Consider the following 19474-nt stretch of genomic DNA (forward strand, 5'->3'; position numbering starts at 1 on the left):
AAAGCCCCATATACTACCCACCACTGCGACCTGTACGCTCTCGTTGGCTGGCCCTCGCTTCATACTTGTCGCCAAACCCACTGGCTCCAGGTCATCTACAAGACCCTGCTAGGTAAAGTCCCGAATTATCTCAGCTCACTGGTCACCATAGCAGTACCCACCCGTAGCACGCATTCCAGCAAGTATATCTCTCTTGTCACCCCCAAAGCCAATTCCTCCTTTGGCCGCCTCTCCTTCCAGTTCTCTGCTGCCAATGACTGGGACGGACTACACAAATCTCTGAAACTGGGAACACATCTCCCTCACTAGCTTTAAGCATCAGCTGTCAGAGCAGCTCACAGATCACTGCACCTTTACATAGCCCATCTATAAATAGCCCAAACAACTACCTCTCCCCTGGTGTATTTATTTATTTTGCTCCTTTGCACCCTAGTATTTCTACTTTGCACACTCATCTACTGTCAAATCTACCATTCCAGTGTTGTAATTGTTAAATTGTATTTACTTTGCCACTGTGGCCTATTTATTGCCTTTACCTCCCTTATCTCACCTCATTTGCTCACATTGTATGTAGACTTATTTTTCTACTGTATTATTGACTGTATGTTTGTTTTACTCCATGTGTAACTCTGTGTTGTTATATGTGTCGAACTGCTTTGCTTTATCTTGGCCAGGTCGCAGTTGTAAATGAGAACTTGTTCTCAACTTGCCTACCTGGTTAAATAAAGGTGAAATAAAAACATCTGGCTTCTTCACCTGGGGTATCATCTGAGACCAGCCATCCGGACAGCTGATGAAACTGAGGAGTATTTCTGTTTGGAATAAAGCCTTTTTGTTGGGAAAAAATCATTCAGATGCGCTGGGCTGGCTCCCAAGTGGGTGGGCCTGTGCCCACCCATGGCTGCACCCCTGCCCAGTCATGTGAAATCCATAGATTAGAGATTTATGAATTTATTTAAATTAACTGATATCCTTATATGAACTGTAACTCAGTAAAGTTGTTAAAATTGTTGCATGTTGCGTTTCTATTTTTGTTCAGTTTCGAAACCGTGAATAAAAGTTTTTGTAGTTCTGAGTAGGGCGTTTGAACGACATATTCCACTTACCCGCAATTGTTAGCTACGCACTTCCGTTGTGCCTTGTGTATTTCCTGTCAAGGTTGGTAGGAGGAAAAGCAGCAGGCAACAGAGACGTGTATTTATAGAGTTGGAAGAAGGTAAACCGTAATTTTTATTTTCTAATAAATTACCTAAAGCTTATCCCAACGAATTAATAATGACTGTGCCATATGAGGTGTCGTGTTTCTTTGGTTTGTTCCCTAGCGTAGAGCCAAGCTAGAAAGCAAAATGCTAACTAGCGGACTCAGCTAGCTTGCGAACTCTTCTAAACGGCACTGTCATTTGTTAAACTAGTTTCACTTTCTAGTAGCTAAGTTGTGTGTTTTGGTTGCTAATAGAAGAGGTATTGTTTCACTTGCTTGACAAAGCTAGTGAGTTGATGACTTTCCAAAATTGTTAACTCTTCCACTAGCTAGCATATAGCTAGCTAGACTTTGGCCGTGTTGAAAATGTAACTTCGTCCACATTAATTCGTTGCTATGCTGGTAACTTAGCTAACTAACGTTAACTGTCGTTCGCCATTTCAGATACATTTTACATTAGTATAAGCGTGATTACTGGTAACCAGCTGACCGAAAGCTAGCTAACTTAAAGGTTTAACTAGACGTTTGGCAGTTACGTTTCTTGCTTTTCTCAAGTCCAGGTGCAACATGTGTTTTATAATAGTCAGCGAACATTTGAATATTCGGATCTGTAACAGACACGGCACAGTTCGATTTTTCCATATACAAACATAATGATCGATTACCATTTTTTTTTAAATACTATGTTTCAGGCATTTCATCATGAAGAAACAGGACACGGAAGAGTCGGCCACGCAGGGCAGTGACGCGGCTCCACCACCTGGCACTGGAGAGATTGAGGGAAGCACAGCGGCAAAATACGTTACAGATACTGTCAGCCCAAAAGACGTTATAGATACTGTCAGCCCTAACGAGCCAGACAGACCTTCACAGATTGATGGGGCTGAAAGTTCAGGTAACGTTAGCACTGTGTCCTAGGTGACACTGGTTGTCACAGATGTGATGGAACTAATAATGTTAGTCAAATGCACCAATTTTCAATGTTTATGGTGAACATCTTTTGACAGGGTTGGCTATTTGTCACTATAGTTTTGAGTAGCAATCACATCTTTCAGCCACAACGTGTCAAGTTTTGCAGTATTAAAATAATGAACGTAACTCCACGTCTATTGCGCTAGGAACCTTCAACAACGCTCATGACAACGTAACTCCACGTCTATTGCGCTAGGAACCTTCAACAATGCTCATGACAACGTAACTCCACATCTATTGCGCTAGGAACCTTCAACAACGCACATGACAACGTAACTCCACGTCTATTGCGCTAGGAACCTTCAACAACGCTCATGACACTGAATTCCTGTTTACACTTTAGGGTTGGATATTTTCACGCTATTGTTACGAATGTTCCATCTGGAGAATAAATCATTTTTCTGATTGAAAATTCAAGCCTGATGCTAGCGGATCCTGATGAGCCATACATTAAATACATTTTATCAGCCCTACATTAGACATTTCATGAGCCCAAGCCCCAAAAAAAGCCCAAATGATTGTACCGTTATCCAATACAGAAAAACATAAAAGCCCATAGATGTGGCTAGCTCTGAGCTCTCTTGGGTAAATAAATGAAACTAGCTTCAGTAGGTTCATCGTTTTGGGTGTGAACTGTATTGTTGGGACTGGAATTAAGCACATCCTTCAAACCGCGATAAAGCAGGGAGAGAACATGATTCTGGTGCAGCACATGCGGCCTACAAAAGTTATTTAATTTAACCTTTATTAGACTAGGCGACTCGGTTAAGAACAAATTCTTATTTTCAAACCGGCCGGTACCTGGTTCGAATCCAGGCTGCATCACATCCAGCTGTGATTGGGAGTCCTGTAGGGCGGTGCACAATTGGCCCAGCTTCGTCCAGGTTTGGCCGGGGTAGGCCGTCATTGTAAATAAATATTTGTTCTTAACTGACTTGCCTAGTTAAATAAAGGTTCTTGTGTTTTTAAATCCCCTAACCCAGCTGACGCTGAGACAATTTCTGCGCCACCCAAAGTTACAAGTATAGGCTAGTGAATTTGTTTTTCATTTGAAATATAAATGGGCCTATTTGTATAATTAGGCTGACTCGTGTGTGGTATGTGTATATATATATCTTATCTTTCATAATAGTTCCCCTGTTATTAGCCTACTTCTATGTATTGTTGCTTCCTTCCTCACTTTCAAATGTTAAATGACAGTGTGTTTCATTGTCCTTACCTTCATCATTCTAATGACATCCTTGAATAATATAGGACTAGAATTAGATGCAGGAGGCTTTCACTTCCCTTAACGAATGGTTATGGGTCTGAATTAATAACTGCTATAGCCTACCGCCATCTGAATGGTTATGGGTCTGAATTAATAACTGCTATAGTCTACCGCCATCTGAATGGTTATGGGTCTGAATTAATAACTGCTATAGCCTACCGCCATCTGAATGGTTATGGGTCTGAACAAACAACGATTTCCGGCAAGCTATTCTAATCTAGCTATTCCTGCATGGGACCCCAAGAGCTAAGGAAGGTTTTTTTTTTTTTTTAGGGAGGGGCCAGTGGAGCAGAGGTGTGTGTGTGTTGCTCAAAAAACAGGTGCTAAAGGCGTAGTTACGAGCTCATTTTGCTTAACTCATCGTTAATGAACTAAATATAAGGCTAATTCTGCATTGAATTTATTGCCTGAAAGGGGTAGTCTAGTGTGTGTTTATCTATCAAAAATGTGTCTTTTGAGTGCTGTTTTGGGGAGAGATTGAGAGAGTGCTCGCGAGTGTACTGATTTAAAGCAACGATATTCAAGTGTAGTTTTAAAACTCTACAGCTGCAATGAAAAAAATCTTTACTAAAAAATAATGTGACCCCAGAAAGCCAGATAGAGATGGGTAAATTACTGTAGCATAGGCTATGCATCAGCAAATGTAGGCCTACCTGTCACAAGAAGAAAACGTTACCATGATAGGTCTAAGTGCATTGGTAACTCACTCCACCCGGAGATGGGCCGTCTGTCCCCCCCGCCCGGAGATGGGCCGTCTGTCCCCCCCGCCCGGAGATGGGCCGTCTGTCCCCCCCGCCCGGAGATGGGCCGTCTGTCCCCCCCGCCCGGAGATGGGCCGTCTGTCCCCCCGCCCGGAGATGGGCCGTCTGTCCCCCCGCCCGGAGATGGGCCGTCTGTCCCCCCCGCCCGGAGATGGGCCGTCTGTCCCCCCGCCCGGAGATGGGCCGTCTGTCCCCCCGCCCGGAGATGGGCCGTCTGTCCCCCCGCCCGGAGATGGGCCGTCTGTCCCCCCGCCCGGAGATGGGCCGTCTGTCCCCCCGCCCGGAGATGGGCCGTCTGTCCCCCCGCCCGGAGATGGGCCGTCTGTCCCCCCGCCCGGAGATGGGCCGTCTGTCCCCCCGCCCGGAGATGGGCCGTCTGTCCCCCCGCCCGGAGATGGGCCGTCTGCCCCCCCGCCCGGAGATGGGCCGTCTGCCCCCCCGCCCGGAGATGGAGCGTTTATGATTCATCATGTAAAGAAGCCAGATTTAGACATTGCATATCATATAACATTTCCTTTTCACGACATGCTGTTCTTTTTTTTAAATAATTCTCGGTTATTTATCCTGGGTAAAGGGAGTGATTTGGGGTGGTAAATCTCAGTAGCTGTGTTCCCACCCTTCAACCTTAGTACACATAAGCAGGACTGCAAAGTATCACAACTATGGCAGCAGCATAGCCATACAGCCGGTACACGGGGCGGCAGGGTAGCCTAGTGGTTAGAGAGTTGGACTAGTAACCGAAAGGTTGCAAGTTCGAATCCCTGAGCTGACAAGGTACAAATCTGTCGTTCTGCCCCTGAACAGGCAGTTAACGCACTGTTCCTAGGCCGTCATTGAAAATAAGAATTTGTTCTTAACTGACTTGCCTGGTTAAATAAAGGTAAAATAAAAAATATATAAAAAAATAATGTTGTAATAACATATTTGTCCTTCCCTTCTGTGTCTAGTGGGTGAGGTGTCTGCCGTTCCCAACACAGCAGAGTCTGCAGCTCTCCCCGCGGTCCCACCTGTAGAAGAGCCTGCTTTCGTCCCAGTCCCTACTGTAGCAGACCCCGTACCCGTCCCAGTCTCTACTATAGCAGACCCCGTCCCAGTCTCTACTGTAGCAGACCCCGTCCCAGTCTCTACTATAGCAGACCCCGTCCCAGTCTCTACTATAGCAGACCCCGTACCCGTCTCTACTGCAGCAGAGGGGGTGTCGTCTCAGTGTGACATGGCTGAGGAGCTGAGCCGCCAGCTGGAGGACATCCTCAACACCTACTGTCTGGAGGACAACGGGGAAGACGGGGTTAACCTGCCCAACGGCCAATCACATGGCCCTGTGCTCAACGGCTTGGCCAATGAGAAGGAGCTGGACGTGAAGCCAGAGGATGTCAAAGTGAACGCCTGCGGAGCGGAGAAGGAGAAGGCAAAGACTCAGGACAAGAAGAAGGTGAAGGGTCTGGGTAAGGACTGGTTCTGTTGCTCTGTCTGAAATCAACCCCTAGGGTGTATTCCTAGGTGCTTGTCGTTGGATCCTGGTCCAGAAGAACAGTATGGAGCTCTTACCCATCCATATTGGTCACTAAAATATCTAGCTGTCATCCATCAGATTCCTTTATTCATACAGGTGGTGGCTAGGGGCTTAGGACCGGACAGCTTCCCCTTGTGTGTTGCTGGGTCCCTGTTGTGATGAGGTGGTGTTGCGCTGAATGTTCCCCCCCCCCCCCCCCCCCCCGTCCCCGTCCTGTGTGTTGCAGGTAAAGAGATCACCCTGCTGATGCAGACCCTGAATACTCTGAGTACACCAGAGGAGAAACTGGCAGGCCTCTGTAAGAAGTATGCTGATCTGGTTAGTAGTGACTCTAATAAAGTCTCTGGTGTGGTGTGTGTGTGTGTGTGTGTGTGTGTGTGTGTGTGTGTGTGTGTGTTGCTCAAAGGCTGTTGGTTTAGTAAATGATCTTTTTTATTTGTTTCATTTTAGCAGCCCTCTTTTTATATCTAGCCTCCATCTGTGTATCAGCCAGTTTGTCTCCTCTGTCTGTCTGTCTGGTCATCATGGGCAGGGCGGCTCAACGTAGGCTGACCTTCCATGTGGGAAGGAGTCGTGGATTTATTGCTGATTTCTGAATGTGCGATGCAGTGCATCACACATTCCACCCACCCTCCAGCCTGATGGAGGGGGAGGGAGGCTGGCTGATGGAGGGGGAGGGAGGCTGGCTGATGGAGGGGGAGGGAGGCTGGCTGATGGAGGGGGAGGGAGGCTGGCTGATGGAAGGGGAGGGAGGCTGGCTGATGGAGGGGGAGGGAGAGGCTGGCTGATGGAGGGGGGGGGAGAGGCTGGCTGATGGAGGGAGGCTGGCTGATGGAGGGAGGCTGGCTGATGGAGGGAGGCTGGCTGACGGAGGGGGAGGGAGGCTGGCTGATGGAGGGGGAGGGAGGCTGGCTGACGGAGGGGGAGGGAGGCTGGCTGACGGAGGGGGAGGGAGGCTGGCTGACGGAGGGGGAGGGAGGCTGGCTGACGGAGGGGGAGGGAGGCTGGCTGACGGAGGGGGAGGGAGGCTGGCTGACGGAGGGGGAGGGAGGCTGGCTGACGGAGGGGGAGGGAGGCTGGCTGACGGAGGGGGAGGGAGGCTGGCTGACGGAGGGGGAGGGAGGCTGGCTGACGGAGGGGGAGGGAGGCTGGCTGACGGAGGGGGAGGGATGCTGGCTGACGGAGGGGGAGGGATGCTGGCTGACGGAGGGGGAGGGATGCTGGCTGACGGAGGGGGAGGGAGGCTGGCTGACGGAGGGGGAGGGAGGCTGGCTGACGGAGGGAGGCTGGCTGACGGAGGGAGGCTGGCTGACGGAGGGAGGCTGGCTGACGGAGGGAGGCTGGCTGATGGAGGGTCTTTACTGGACAAGGACATGGCTAACACACCCTTGGCAGCCTTGTTTGTCTCATTGGAGTTTTAATGTTTTATTATTAGTTCAACATTTTAATAGTGTTTTTATCAATTAAACTCTCATTTCTCTCTCTGTGTGTGTGTGCAGCTGGAGGAGCAGCGGAACAGTCAGAAGCAAATGCGGGTCCTACAGAAGAAACAGTCTCAGCTGGTGCAGGAGACAGACCACCTAAAGAAGGAACACAGCAAGGCTATCCTGGCACGCAGCAAACTGGAGTCACTCTGTAGGGAGCTGCAGAGACACAACCGCACACTCAAGGTTGGCAGGATTCCCCAACTGGTGGCACCCAGGCCGAATTTGGCCCCGGGTGATATTGATTTGGGCCCCCCAAAGTTTACCGAGCTGTGAATCTGTTCCAAAGTATTCCCACGCATAATAGAGAGATCTGATCGTATACAAATATATAAGCAAGGTATGAAATTATGTTTTAGTCAAACATCTGTTTGGGCTTCTTGCAGTTCAATTTGCAGTCTACAAATTATTCAAAATTATGTTCCGGTCCCTTGACCATCTGCTCAAGAAAAAAAATCGCCCCTTGGCTGAATCTAGGTAATGATCCCTGAGGTAAAGGACAATGAAGCTGTACCTTTTTCACACTACTGAGCCAAACCGGGCTGAGCTTGAATGTGCTGGCCACCATTATTGTTTGAACACTGCTGGAAAGGACGGGCCAGCACAGTGTGGCGTATGTCGGTATTCAGGCCAGCACAGTGTGGCGTAAGTCGGGTATTCAGGCCAGCACAGTGTGGCGTAAGTCGGTATTCAGGCCAGCACAGTGTGGCGTAAGTCGGTATTCAGGCCAGCACAGTGTGGCGTAAGTCGGTATTCAGGCCAGCACAGTGTGGCGTAAGTCGGTATTCAGGCCAGCACAGTGTGGCGTAAGTCGGTATTCAGGCCAGCACAGTGTGGCGTAAGTCGGTATTCAGGCCAGCACGGTGTGGCGTAAGTCGGTATTCAGGCCAGCACGGTGTGGCGTAAGTCGGTATTCAGGCCAGCACGGTGTGGCGTAAGTCGGTATTCAGGCCAGCACGGTGTGGCGTAAGTCGGTATTCAGGCCAGCACGGTGTGGCGTAAGTCGGTATTCAGGCCAGCACGGTGTGGCGTAAGTCGGTATTCAGGCCAGCACGGTGTGGCGTAAGTCGGTATTCAGGCCAGCACGGTGTGGCGTAAGTCGGTATTCAGGCCAGCACGGTGTGGCGTAAGTCGGTATTCAGGCCAGCACGGTGTGGCGTAAGTCGGTATTCAGGCCAGCACGGTGTGGCGTAAGTCGGTATTCAGGCCAGCACGGTGTGGCGTAAGTCGGTATTCAGGCCAGCACGGTGTGGCGTAAGTCGGTATTCAGGCCAGCACGGTGTGGCGTAAGTCGGTATTCAGGCCAGCACGGTGTGGCGTAAGTCGGTATTCAGGCCAGCACGGTGTGGCGTAAGTCGGTATTCAGGCCAGCACGGTGTGGCGTAAGTCGGTATTCAGGCCAGCACGGTGTGGCGTAAGTCGGTATTCAGGCCAGCACGGTGTGGCGTAAGTCGGTATTCAGGCCAGCACGGTGTGGCGTAAGTCGGTATTCAGGCCAGCACGGTGTGGCGTAAGTCGGTATTCAGGCCAGCACGGTGTGGCGTAAGTCGGTATTCAGGCCAGCACGGTGTGGCGTAAGTCGGTATTCAGGCCAGCACGGTGTGGCGTAAGTCGGTATTCAGGCCAGCACGGTGTGGCGTAAGTCGGTATTCAGGCCAGCACGGTGTGGCGTAAGTCGGTATTCAGGCCAGCACGGTGTGGCGTAAGTCGGTATTCAGGCCAGCACGGTGTGGCGTAAGTCGGTATTCAGGCCAGCACGGTGTGGCGTAAGTCGGTATTCAGGCCAGCACGGTGTGGCGTAAGTCGGTATTCAGGCCAGCACGGTGTGGCGTAAGTCGGTATTCAGGCCAGCACGGTGTGGCGTAAGTCGGTATTCAGGCCAGCACGGTGTGGCGTAAGTCGGTATTCAGGCCAGCACGGTGTGGCGTAAGTCGGTATTCAGGCCAGCACGGTGTGGCGTAAGTCGGTATTCAGGCCAGCACGGTGTGGCGTAAGTCGGTATTCAGGCCAGCACGGTGTGGCGTAAGTCGGTATTCAGGCCAGCACGGTGTGGCGTAAGTCGGTATTCAGGCCAGCACGGTGTGGCGTAAGTCGGTATTCAGGCCAGCACGGTGTGGCGTAAGTCGGTATTCAGGCCAGCACGGTGTGGCGTAAGTCGGTATTCAGGCCAGCACGGTGTGGCGTAAGTCGGTATTCAGGCCAGCACGGTGTGGCGTAAGTCGGTATTCAGGCCAGCACGGTGTGGCGTAAGTCGGTATTCAGGCCAGCACGGTGTGGCGTAAGTCGGTATTCAGGCCGGCACGGTGTGGCGTAAGTCGGTATTCAGGCCGGCACGGTGTGGCGTAAGTCGGTATTCAGGCCGGCACGGTGTGGCGTAAGTCGGTATTCAGGCCGGCACGGTGTGAATCAGTCATAGGTCAGACAGAGGTCGGAGCTCACATAGGCCTCCTTTGAGCAGTCACTCTAAAGCAACCGGCTACAGACAAGTCGGGGGAGGTGCATTTGCGACAGCCGAAAGTTGGACACCAATGTGGTTTTCTAACAAGAAGGCTCAGATCAACATGACAGTGTTGCCATTGCTTTAAAAAAACGGAAAAAACATTTTCTTGATAATATCAAAATACACACGTCTCCAACCCCCCAAATCATAGACTCACAAACTGGAATCATGTTTGTAAATTGTATAATCAATTATTGATGAAGAGCCTTAAATATCACATTAATTTACACTTTCGTTCAAAAGTTTGGGGTCACATAGAAATGTCCTTTTTGAAAGAAGAGCACTTTTTGTCCATTTAAAATAACATCAAGTTGATCAGAAATACAGTGTAGACATGGTTAATGTTGTAAATGACGTAGCTGGAAACGGCAAAAAAAATTGAAACTGATTTTTTATGGAATATCTACATAGGCGTACAGAGGCCCATTTATCAGCATCCATCACTCCTGTGTTCCAATGGCACGTTGTGTTAGCTAATCCAAGTTTATCATTTTAAAAGGCTAATTGATCATTAGAAAACCTGATTAAAGACGCAGTAAAACTGGCCTTTAGACGAGTTGAGTATCTGGAGCATCTGCATTTGTGGGTTCGATTGCAGGCTCAAAATGGCCAGAAACAAAGACCTTCTGAAACTCATCAGTCTATTCTTGTTCTGAGAAATTAAGGCTATTCCATGCAAGAAATTGCCAAGAAACTGAATATCTCGTTCAATGCTGTGTACTACTCCCTTCACAGAACAGCGCAAACTGGCCCTAACCAGAATAGAAAGAGGAGTGGGAGGCCCCGGTGCACAATTGAGCAAGAGGACAAGTACATTAGTGTCTAGTTTGAGAAACAGACACTTCACAAGTCCAACTGGCAGCTTCATTAAATAGTTCCCGCAAAACACCAGTCTCAACAGCGAAGAATCAGCCTAATGATTGGCTGACTGTAGAGCCTCCCACTATGCAGGGGATTGGCTGCAGGATTAAGTTGGCGAAGAGCAGCTGTCGACTGCGGTGAACCTGATGACTTTTGATCACCATGATATTTGTCAAGTTCGTGCAGTCGACATTATAGATGCACAATTTTGACAATTTTATCCCGTTAAAGGCGATACTCCCCTTGAAAGGCAGTAACCAATGATGCTCAACGACTTGACAAATGTGATCTGCTCCAACGCACTTACACATTCCAAAAACTAGAAGATGAGTCTTCTAGTTCTCTGATTGCTAGGACCATATCTTTGTGAACCAATTTTTTATTTTTTAAATGATTTATGAAGTGAACAACTTTTTGGAGTAAAATGGAGCTGTGCATTTTAAACCTAACTTGCTCTTGCAGGAGGACGGGACACAGCGTGCACGCGTGGAGGAGGAGAAGAGGAAGGTGGTGACATCACACTTCCAGGTGAGCCACTAGCATTGTATGTAAAGAAGGGATGAATCTCTAGTCTTTCCTTGATTCTTCTCCCAATGAGTGTTGAGAAGTAGACCAAGAATCAAGAAAGTACTAATGACTTTCACCCCAGGATTAAGCACTTCCTGGTTGTCTATCATGATGTAACATCCTCTAGTGTGTGTGTGTGTGTGTGTGTTCCCAGGTGACTCTGAATGACATCCAGGCCCAGATGGAGCAGCATAACGAGAGGAATGCCAGTCTGAGGCTGGAGAACTCTGAGCTGGCAGAGAAACTCAAGAAACTCATCCAACAGTACGAACTACGAGAGGAGGTGTGTTTTGGAGTGGGGAGACTGGTGGGAGTGGGGAGACTGGTGGGAGTGGGGAGACTGGTGGGAGTGGGGAGACTGGTGGGAGTGGGGAGACTGGTGGGAGTGGGGAGACTGGTGGGAGTGGGGAGACTGGTGGGAGTGTGGTTTGGAGTGGGGGGAGTGTGGTTTGGAGTGGGGGGAGTGTGGTTTGGAGTGGGGAGAGTGTGGTTTGGAGTGGGGAGAGTGTGGTTTGGAGTGGGGAGAGTGTGGTTTGGAGTGGGGAGAGTGTGGTTTGGAGTGGGGGGAGTGTGGTTTGGAGTGGGGGGAGTGTGGTTTGGAGTGGGGGGAGTGTGGTTTGGAGTGGGGGGAGTGTGGTTTGGAGTGGGGGGAGTGTGGTTTGGAGTGGGGGGAGTGTGGTTTGGAGTGGGGAGAGTGTGGTTTGGAGTGGGGAGAGTGTGGTTTGGAGTGGGGAGAGTGTGGTTTGGAGTGGGGAGAGTGTGGTTTGGAGTGGGGAGAGTGTGGTTTGGAGTGGGGAGAGTGTGGTTTGGAGTGGGGAGAGTGTGGTTTGGAGTGGGGAGAGTGTGGTTTGGAGTGGGGAGAGTGTGGTTTGGAGTGGGGAGTGTGTGGTTTGGAGTGGGGAGCAGACAGGAGTGTTGCAGCTCTGCCAGAACGGACATGGACATTTACTTGCATAACTAAAGCACACAAGGTGCAACTGCAGTAAAGGTCTAACGATGTTCTGGTCATGTGAGTATTATAACCCCCTGTCCTCTCTCAGCACATTGACAAGGTGTTCAAGCATAAGGACCTGCAGCAACAGTTGGTGGATGCGAAGCTACAACAGGCTCAGGAGCTGCTCCTAGAGTCTGAGGACCGACATCACAGAGAGAAGGACTTTGTGAGTAACAATTGAACATGGTTGTTTGGTGAACACTCAAGTCAACGTGTTCAACTCAATGACTATATCATGTGGGATTAGAAACTGGGTGGTTCGAGCCCTGAATGCTGATTGGCTGAAAGTATACCACGAATATGACAAAACATTTACTTGTACTGCTCTAATTACCTTTGGTAACCAGTTTATAATAGCAATAAGGCACCTTGGGGGTTTGTGGTATCTGGCCAATATACCACGGCTAAGGGCTTTTCTTAGCCATGACGCAACGCCCCCCTCGTGCCTTATTGCTTAAATCAAACCCACACCTCTTTATTTTGGTCTTCTGATGTCTCTCCGGCTCTTGAAAGAAGCGGTCGAGTCTCAGACGATGTGTTAGGGTTGATTTCATGTTAGTCTCCTCTTCTCTCCGGCTCTTGAAAGAAGCGGTCGAGTCTCAGACGATGTGTTAGGGTTGATTTCATGTTAGTCTCCTCTTCTCTCCAGCTGTTGAAGGAAGCGGTCGAGTCTCAGAGGATGTGTGAGCTGATGAAGCAGCAGGAAGTCCATCTCAAACAACAGGTTTCTATTTAAGAACGCTCTCAGATGCATCCACTCTGTCCCACATCTCTGGTAAACAACCAGCTGGGAAGTTAATGTGTTGGAACTGACCTTCCTCTCTTTCCCTGTTTCCCCTCCATCCTTTCCCGTCTGCCCATCCAGCTATCCTTATACACAGAGAAGTTTGAGGAGTTCCAGACTACTCTGTCCAAGAGCAATGAGGTGTTCACCACTTTCAAACAAGAGATGGAGAAGGTGAGTGTCTGTCACACATCAGCAGAGATCTCAGAAGATGGTCTGTCTTGGTTGTAGTCCGTGGTCATGTGACCCTGTGGTCATGTGACCCTGTGTGTGTGTCCGTAGATGACGAAGAAGATCAAGAAGCTGGAGAAGGAGACGACCATGTATCGTTCCAGGTGGGAGAGCAGCAACAAGGCCCTGCTGAACATGGCTGAGGAGGTAGGCTGGGTTTTACTCACTGAACATGGCTGAGGTGGTAGGCTGGGTTTTACTCACTGAACATGGCTGAGGTGGTAGGCTGGGTTTTACTCACTGAACATGGCTGAGGTGGTAGGCTGGGTTTTACTCACTGAACATGGCTGAGGTGGTAGGCTGGGTTTTACTCACTGAACATGGCTGAGGTGGTAGGCTGGGTTTTACTCACTGAACATGGCTGAGGTGGTAGGCTGGGTTTTACTCACTGAACATGGCTGAGGTGGTAGGCTGGGTTTTACTCACTGAACATGGCTGAGGAGGTAGGCTGGGTTTTACTCACTGAACATGGCTGAGGTGGTAGGCTGGGTTTTACTCACTGAACATGGCTGAGGTGGTAGGCTGGGTTTTACTCACCGAACATGGCTGAGGTGGTAGGCTGGGTTTTACTCACCGAACATGGCTGAGGAGGTAGGCTGGGTTTTACTCACCGAACATGGCTGAGGTGGTAGGCTGGGTTTTACTCACTGACCATGGCTGAGGTGGTAGGCTGGGTTTTACTCACTGAACATGGCTGAGGTGGTAGGCTGGGTTTTACTCACTGAACATGGCTGAGGTGGTAGGCTGGGTTTTACTCACTGAACATGGCTGAGGTGGTAGGCTGGGTTTTACTCACTGAACATGGCTGAGGTGGTAGGCTGGGTTTTACTCACTGAACATGGCTGAGGTGGTAGGCTGGGTTTTACTCACTGAACATGGCTGAGGTGGTAGGCTGGGTTTTACTCACTGAACATGGCTGAGGTGGTAGGCTGGGTTTTACTCACTGAACATGGCTGAGGTGGTAGGCTGGGTTTTACTCACTGAACATGGCTGAGGTGGTAGGCTGGGTTTTACTCACTGAACATGGCTGAGGAGGTAGGCTGGGTTTTACTCACTGAACATGGCTGAGGAGGTAGGCTGGGTTTTACTCACTGAACATGGCTGAGGTGGTAGGCTGGTTTTTACTCACTGAACATGGCTGAGGAGGTAGGCTGGGTTTTACTCACTGAACATGGCTGAGGAGGTAGGCTGGGTTTTACTCACTGAACATGGCTGAGGAGGTAGGCTGGGTTTTATTCACTGAACATGGCTGAGGTGGTAGGCTGGGTTTTACTCACTGAACATGGCTGAGGTGGTAGGCTGAGTTTTACTCACTGAACATGGCTGAGGAGGTAGGCTGAGTTTTACTCACTGAACATGGCTGAGGAGGTAGGCTGGGTTTTACTCACTGAACATGGCTGAGGAGGTAGGCTGGGTTTTACTCACTGAACATGGCTGAGGTGGTAGGCTGGGTTTTACTCACTGAACATGGCTGAGGTGGTAGGCTGGGTTTTACTCACTGAACATGGCTGAGGTGGTAGGCTGGGTTTTACTCACTGAACATGGCTGAGGTGGTAGGCTGGGTTTTACTCACTGAACATGGCTGAGGTGGTAGGCTGGGTTTTACTCACTGAACATGGCTGAGGAGGTAGGCTGGGTTTTACTCACTGAACATGGCTGAGGAGGTAGGCTGGGTTTTACTCACTGAACATGGCTGAGGAGGTAGGCTGGGTTTTATTCACTGAACATGGCTGAGGTGGTAGGCTTGGTTTTACTCACTGAACATGGCTGAGGTGGTAGACTGGGTTTTACTCACCGAACATGGCTGAGGAGGTAGGCTGGGTTTTACTCACCGAACATGGCTGAGGAGGTAGGCTGGGTTTTACTCACTGAACATGGCTGAGGAGGTAGGCTGGGTTTTACTCACCGAACATGGCTGAGGAGGTAGGCTGGGTTTTATTCACTGAATGGGGCCTTTTCTATTGGTGTGTCTGTATTTTGTGTTTTGTTGGGAAAAGTGCACGATATACACTCAAGTGTATGGAACATTAGGAACATTCTTGATACACACAGGAAACTGTTGAGTGCCAAAATCCCAGCAGCGTTGTAGTTCTTGACACAAACCGGTGCGCCTGGCACCTACTCCATAACCCAGAACTTAAATATATATTTTTTTGCCCATTCACCCTCTGAATGGCACATATACACATTCCATGTCTCAATTGTCTCAAGGTTGAAAAATCATTTTTAACCAGTCTCCTCCCCTTCACCTACACTGATTTTGAAGTGGATATAACAAGTGACATCAATAAGGGATCATCAGGTGAATCCAGGTGAAATGTCATGGGGAGAGGAGGTGTTCTTAATGTTTTGTACACTAAGTGTCAGTTTGTATCTGTTTTCTGTAGAAAACTCTGCAGGACCGTGAGTTCGACAGCCTCCAGGGGAAGGTAGGGAAGTTGGAAAAGCTTTGCCGGGCGCTGCAGCAAGAACGCAACGAACTCAGCAAGAAGGTTCAGGGCCCCGGCCCCGGGGACGACGACAGCCCAGGGGTTGAATCCCCTTCCCTACCGCCCACAGACTCCCAGGAGACTAGCCCAGACCCCGACACCACCACCACCACCCCTAGCTCCCCAATACCCTGCTCCCACGGCTGCCACTGCGGCCCAGAGTTGGACACTGAGAACCAGGCCTGTGCAGCCACCCTCACTGCCCAGGAATGAGACCTCTTGCCTGGGCAACACCGTTCAGTCTCCCTTTCACTGACCGATTACCAACTACCAGCCTGCAAGCCAAGCCACTATTTATGTGGGAGTTAAGAGTGTGGGTCTGTATGATTTCCCCCAGAGTTAGATAAAGTTGTACCCTAACCACAGATCTAGGATCAGATTCCCTTACGTCCAACTTAAAACCAATAGGACGGTGCAAGAACATCTGACCCTGGATCTGTAGTCAGTTAGCAGCTTCTACCTACTCTGGTGGCTCCTGGAGAGTTGAAGGTGATGATGATGATGATGGTGTCAGTCAGGGACGATTATTGGAGGTTCTTCATCCTGCGTGTTTTGTTTTTTGGTCTTTTTTAAAATGTTCCTTTTGAGAACTCTAGTACACATGTTCATGGAAATCACAGCTTTTATGCCAGGCAAAGCAAGCTAAAAAGAAAGAGGCTTCATCCCAAATGGCACCCTATTCCCTATATAGTGCACTACTTTAGACCAGAGCCCTATGGAACCCTATTCCCTATATAGTGCACTACTTTAGACCAGAGCTCTATGGAACCCTATTCCCTATATAGTGCACTACTTTAGACCAGAGCCCTATGGAACCCTATTCCCTATATAGTGCACTACTTTAGACCAGAGCTCTATGGAACCCTATTCCCTATATAGTGCACTACTTTAGCCCAGAGCTCTATGGAACCCTATTCCCTATATAGTGCACTACTTTAGACCAGAGCCCTATGGAACCCTATCCCCTATATAGTGCACTACTTTAGACCAGAGCCCTATGGAACCCTATTCCCTATATAGTGCACTACTTTAGACCAGAGCTCTATGGAACCCTATTCCCTATATAGTGCACTACTTTAGACCAGAGCTCTATGGAACCCTATTCCCTATATAGTGCACTACTTTAGACCAGAGCCCTATGGAACCCTATCCCCTATATAGTGCACTACTTTAGACCAGAGCCCTATGGAACCCTATTCCCTATATAGTGCACTACTTTAGACCAGAGCCCTATGGAACCCTATTCCCTATATAGTGCACTACTTTAGACCAGAGCCCTATGGAACCCTATCCCCTATATAGTGCACTACTTTAGACCAGAGCCCTATGGAACCCTATTCCCTATATAGTGCACTACTTTAGACCAGAGCCCTATGGAACCCTATTCCCTATATAGTGCACTACTTTAGACCAGAGCCCTATAGAACCCTATTCCCTATATAGTGCACTACTTTAGACCAGAGCCCTATAGAACCGTATTCCCTATATAGTGCACTACTTTAGACTAGAGCCCTATGGAACCCTATTCCCTATATAGTGCACTACTTTTCACCAGAGCTCTGTTGGAATAGGGTGGTATTTGGGACACTGGCTGCTTAGGAAGGTAAATCTGCAGTAAAGATGTTGGGACAGGAGGGTTTGTGTGTGTGTGCTTGTCTCCATCAGTCCCTCTTTTTCGTGTGTGCGCGCGCGTCCGTGTGTCTGTCAGTCATAAAGAGGTTAAGATATAGTGAATCTGCAAATGTACGGCCACAGTTAAACTTGAATTCTAGGATTTGTCTTTTTTATTATTTTTTATTTTATTTTTTTAAAGTTGAACACACTGAAAGCATGGCTAACTCATCAGCGCATGTAGGAATCACATGACCTTTCCTTCGGTACAGAGAGCAGAGTGTATATATCTAGGTTGGGGATAATCTTGCAAAAGGGTCACTTTCATTCCATTTTTAGACGTCCTTGTTTAGGTCCAGAGCATCAAAACACTTAAAGGGATGGTGTAGATATTCTTTATCAATCTTTGCAGTATCGTTGGATCCACACAAAATGCTCTTAGACCAGGGTTTTATTCACGAGGAACCAACCGGAAGCAAATTGGGGGGGGGGGGGGGGGGGGTGAAATGAGGAGGGACCTGAGCTGAATTTGTCCAACAAGAAAATTGTTTTCATTGCTAAATGTTTTCCGCTTGCAAAATGTTTTGTTCCGGTTTGTACTAATGAATACACCTGGAGATGAGACAAAATCGCCTTGTTCTTTCGTTTGGTTTTGGGTTGCTTCATTATATCAGTGTTGGGTTTTAATTCCGTTCAATTATGTGGAATTTGAATTTGACCCCGACTCTGCTTTATATCATACTGTACTTTGGACCTCCTTTATGTTGCAAAGAGCACAGCAGAGTTTGTACACTGTATTTGTTTGATATGCAACTGTTTAAAATATATATATATCTAAGGAAGAGTCAACCGCTATATATAAATATTTTTATTTAAAAAAAAATTCATTTTAAGCATTCATTGACCAATTTGACTTTCCTCCTCATTCCCACAATATGCAAGTATCCATTCCACACTCGTATTACGTGCTTTTCAATTTCATTCTACAACATAGGTTCCAATGTAAGATGTTTTAATGTTTTCATGCTGGCGGTCTTTGCGAACATGATCGTTTATGGTTAAGATGTATAGATTCCACTGAAACGGATATTGAAACGTACTGACACAGGTGGCTACCAATGATACTTTCTCCATTCCGTGTGTCTTTCTGAGAATACATATCTTTAACAAGATTGTAACTCACCTTGGATAGTTTTGGTTCAATCAGGTCAAGTAAAATATGTTTAAACAGATTTCTATGCAACCTTAGCATTGTTATCTAGTTCTGTGTCAGTTTGATTTGAGAAGCACTTAACTGAGAATGTATTATCATCTCCCTTTGGCGTGCACTGGCCTGGGGTGTGTTCACTAGGAACCAAATGTTAGCAAACAGAATCTAACGGGGAGGGACCAACCTGAATTTCTCCCAATAGAAACTCACATTTTTGTTGCAAAAGGTGTTCCTGTTTGTGAGACTGTTTGTGCTACATGTTGAACCTGAACCTCAGTGGTTAATTGCAAATTCTTCCTTTCTATATAAACCGTGTCACAAAACAACTTGATTATTTTCTCTGTACTGTGTAGTGTTATGTTGACACAACGTGTATATGCTGTGGTGCGGTCAGTGTGTTCCCCATACTCTCTGGGGGGGGGGGGGGGGCATTCTGTTTTCTGTCCTGAGTTTATTTTCACCATCAGTTATGTTGGAAGAATGATAGCTTTATTTTGCTATGAAAGTACAGGAATAATTTCTGTAGAGTCTATCCTTGTTAGCATCACATGTCTTCCTCGTTTTAGTTTGTAGTGTTGGTCTGGCTCTGGGGGCTGCCGTTTTGAGGAATGCAATACTTTTCTTTATTACATTAAAAAATAAATAAAGACTAACTTTCCTGAGCTTCATATTGTGATTAAGAGATTCATCCATGTTGATTAAGAACCCAATATGGTTTCTCTTATTTTGGGTTTTTCCCCATTTTATTTTCCATGTATTTTTCTTACCCTGTATACTTAATGTCTTGCTAATTAAAATATGTACATGTTGTGATTTGGTCATTGGTCTTTATTTCTAGCCCCTCCCCCCCTTTGCAAGGACTTTTGAGACGTTGACCATTTAATTGTTTGTTTTTTACCTTAAGAACAAATTATTACTTATAATGACGACTTAGCCCAGAAGACGCTGGGCCAATTGTGCGCCGTCCTATGGGACTCCCAATCACAGCTGGTTGTGATAAAGTCTGGACCCGAACCAGGATCAGTA

The 19474-nt window shown here is 48.1% G+C and overlaps 1 protein-coding gene across 1 annotated transcript; it reads left to right on the plus strand.

The window, feature by feature from the left end:
- Window positions 1–1089: 1089 nt before the first annotated feature.
- On the plus strand, window positions 1090–19261 carry LOC109907124 (alpha-taxilin). The gene is made up of 12 exons (XM_020504902.2): window positions 1090–1216; window positions 1894–2096; window positions 5152–5649; window positions 5944–6035; window positions 7217–7387; window positions 11025–11090; window positions 11284–11412; window positions 12170–12289; window positions 12773–12847; window positions 12989–13081; window positions 13190–13285; window positions 15526–19261. The coding sequence occupies exons 2-12, from the start codon at window positions 1904–1906 to the stop codon at window positions 15838–15840; spliced, it is 1848 nt and encodes a 615-aa protein (XP_020360491.2). The 5' UTR covers window positions 1090–1216; window positions 1894–1903; the 3' UTR covers window positions 15841–19261.
- Window positions 19262–19474: the final 213 nt, after the last annotated feature.

The sequence above is a fragment of the Oncorhynchus kisutch genome, linkage group LG17 (genome assembly GCF_002021735.2).
Source record: "Oncorhynchus kisutch isolate 150728-3 linkage group LG17, Okis_V2, whole genome shotgun sequence".
Taxonomy (NCBI): Eukaryota; Metazoa; Chordata; class Actinopteri; order Salmoniformes; family Salmonidae; genus Oncorhynchus; species Oncorhynchus kisutch.

What these genes read in the sequence shown, in the direction of transcription:
- LOC109907124 (XM_020504902.2), top strand. Translation starts at nt 1,904, where the DNA reads ATGAAGAAACAGGACACGGAAGAGTCGGCCACGCAGGGCAGTGACGCG. An exon ending in GTAAGAAGTATGCTGATCTG is followed by an intron (nt 6,036 to 7,216) that starts GTTAGTAGTGAC and finishes GTGTGTGTGCAG; the next exon opens with CTGGAGGAGCAGCGGAACAG. An exon ending in TGGTGACATCACACTTCCAG is followed by an intron (nt 11,091 to 11,283) that starts GTGAGCCACTAG and finishes GTGTGTTCCCAG; the next exon opens with GTGACTCTGAATGACATCCA.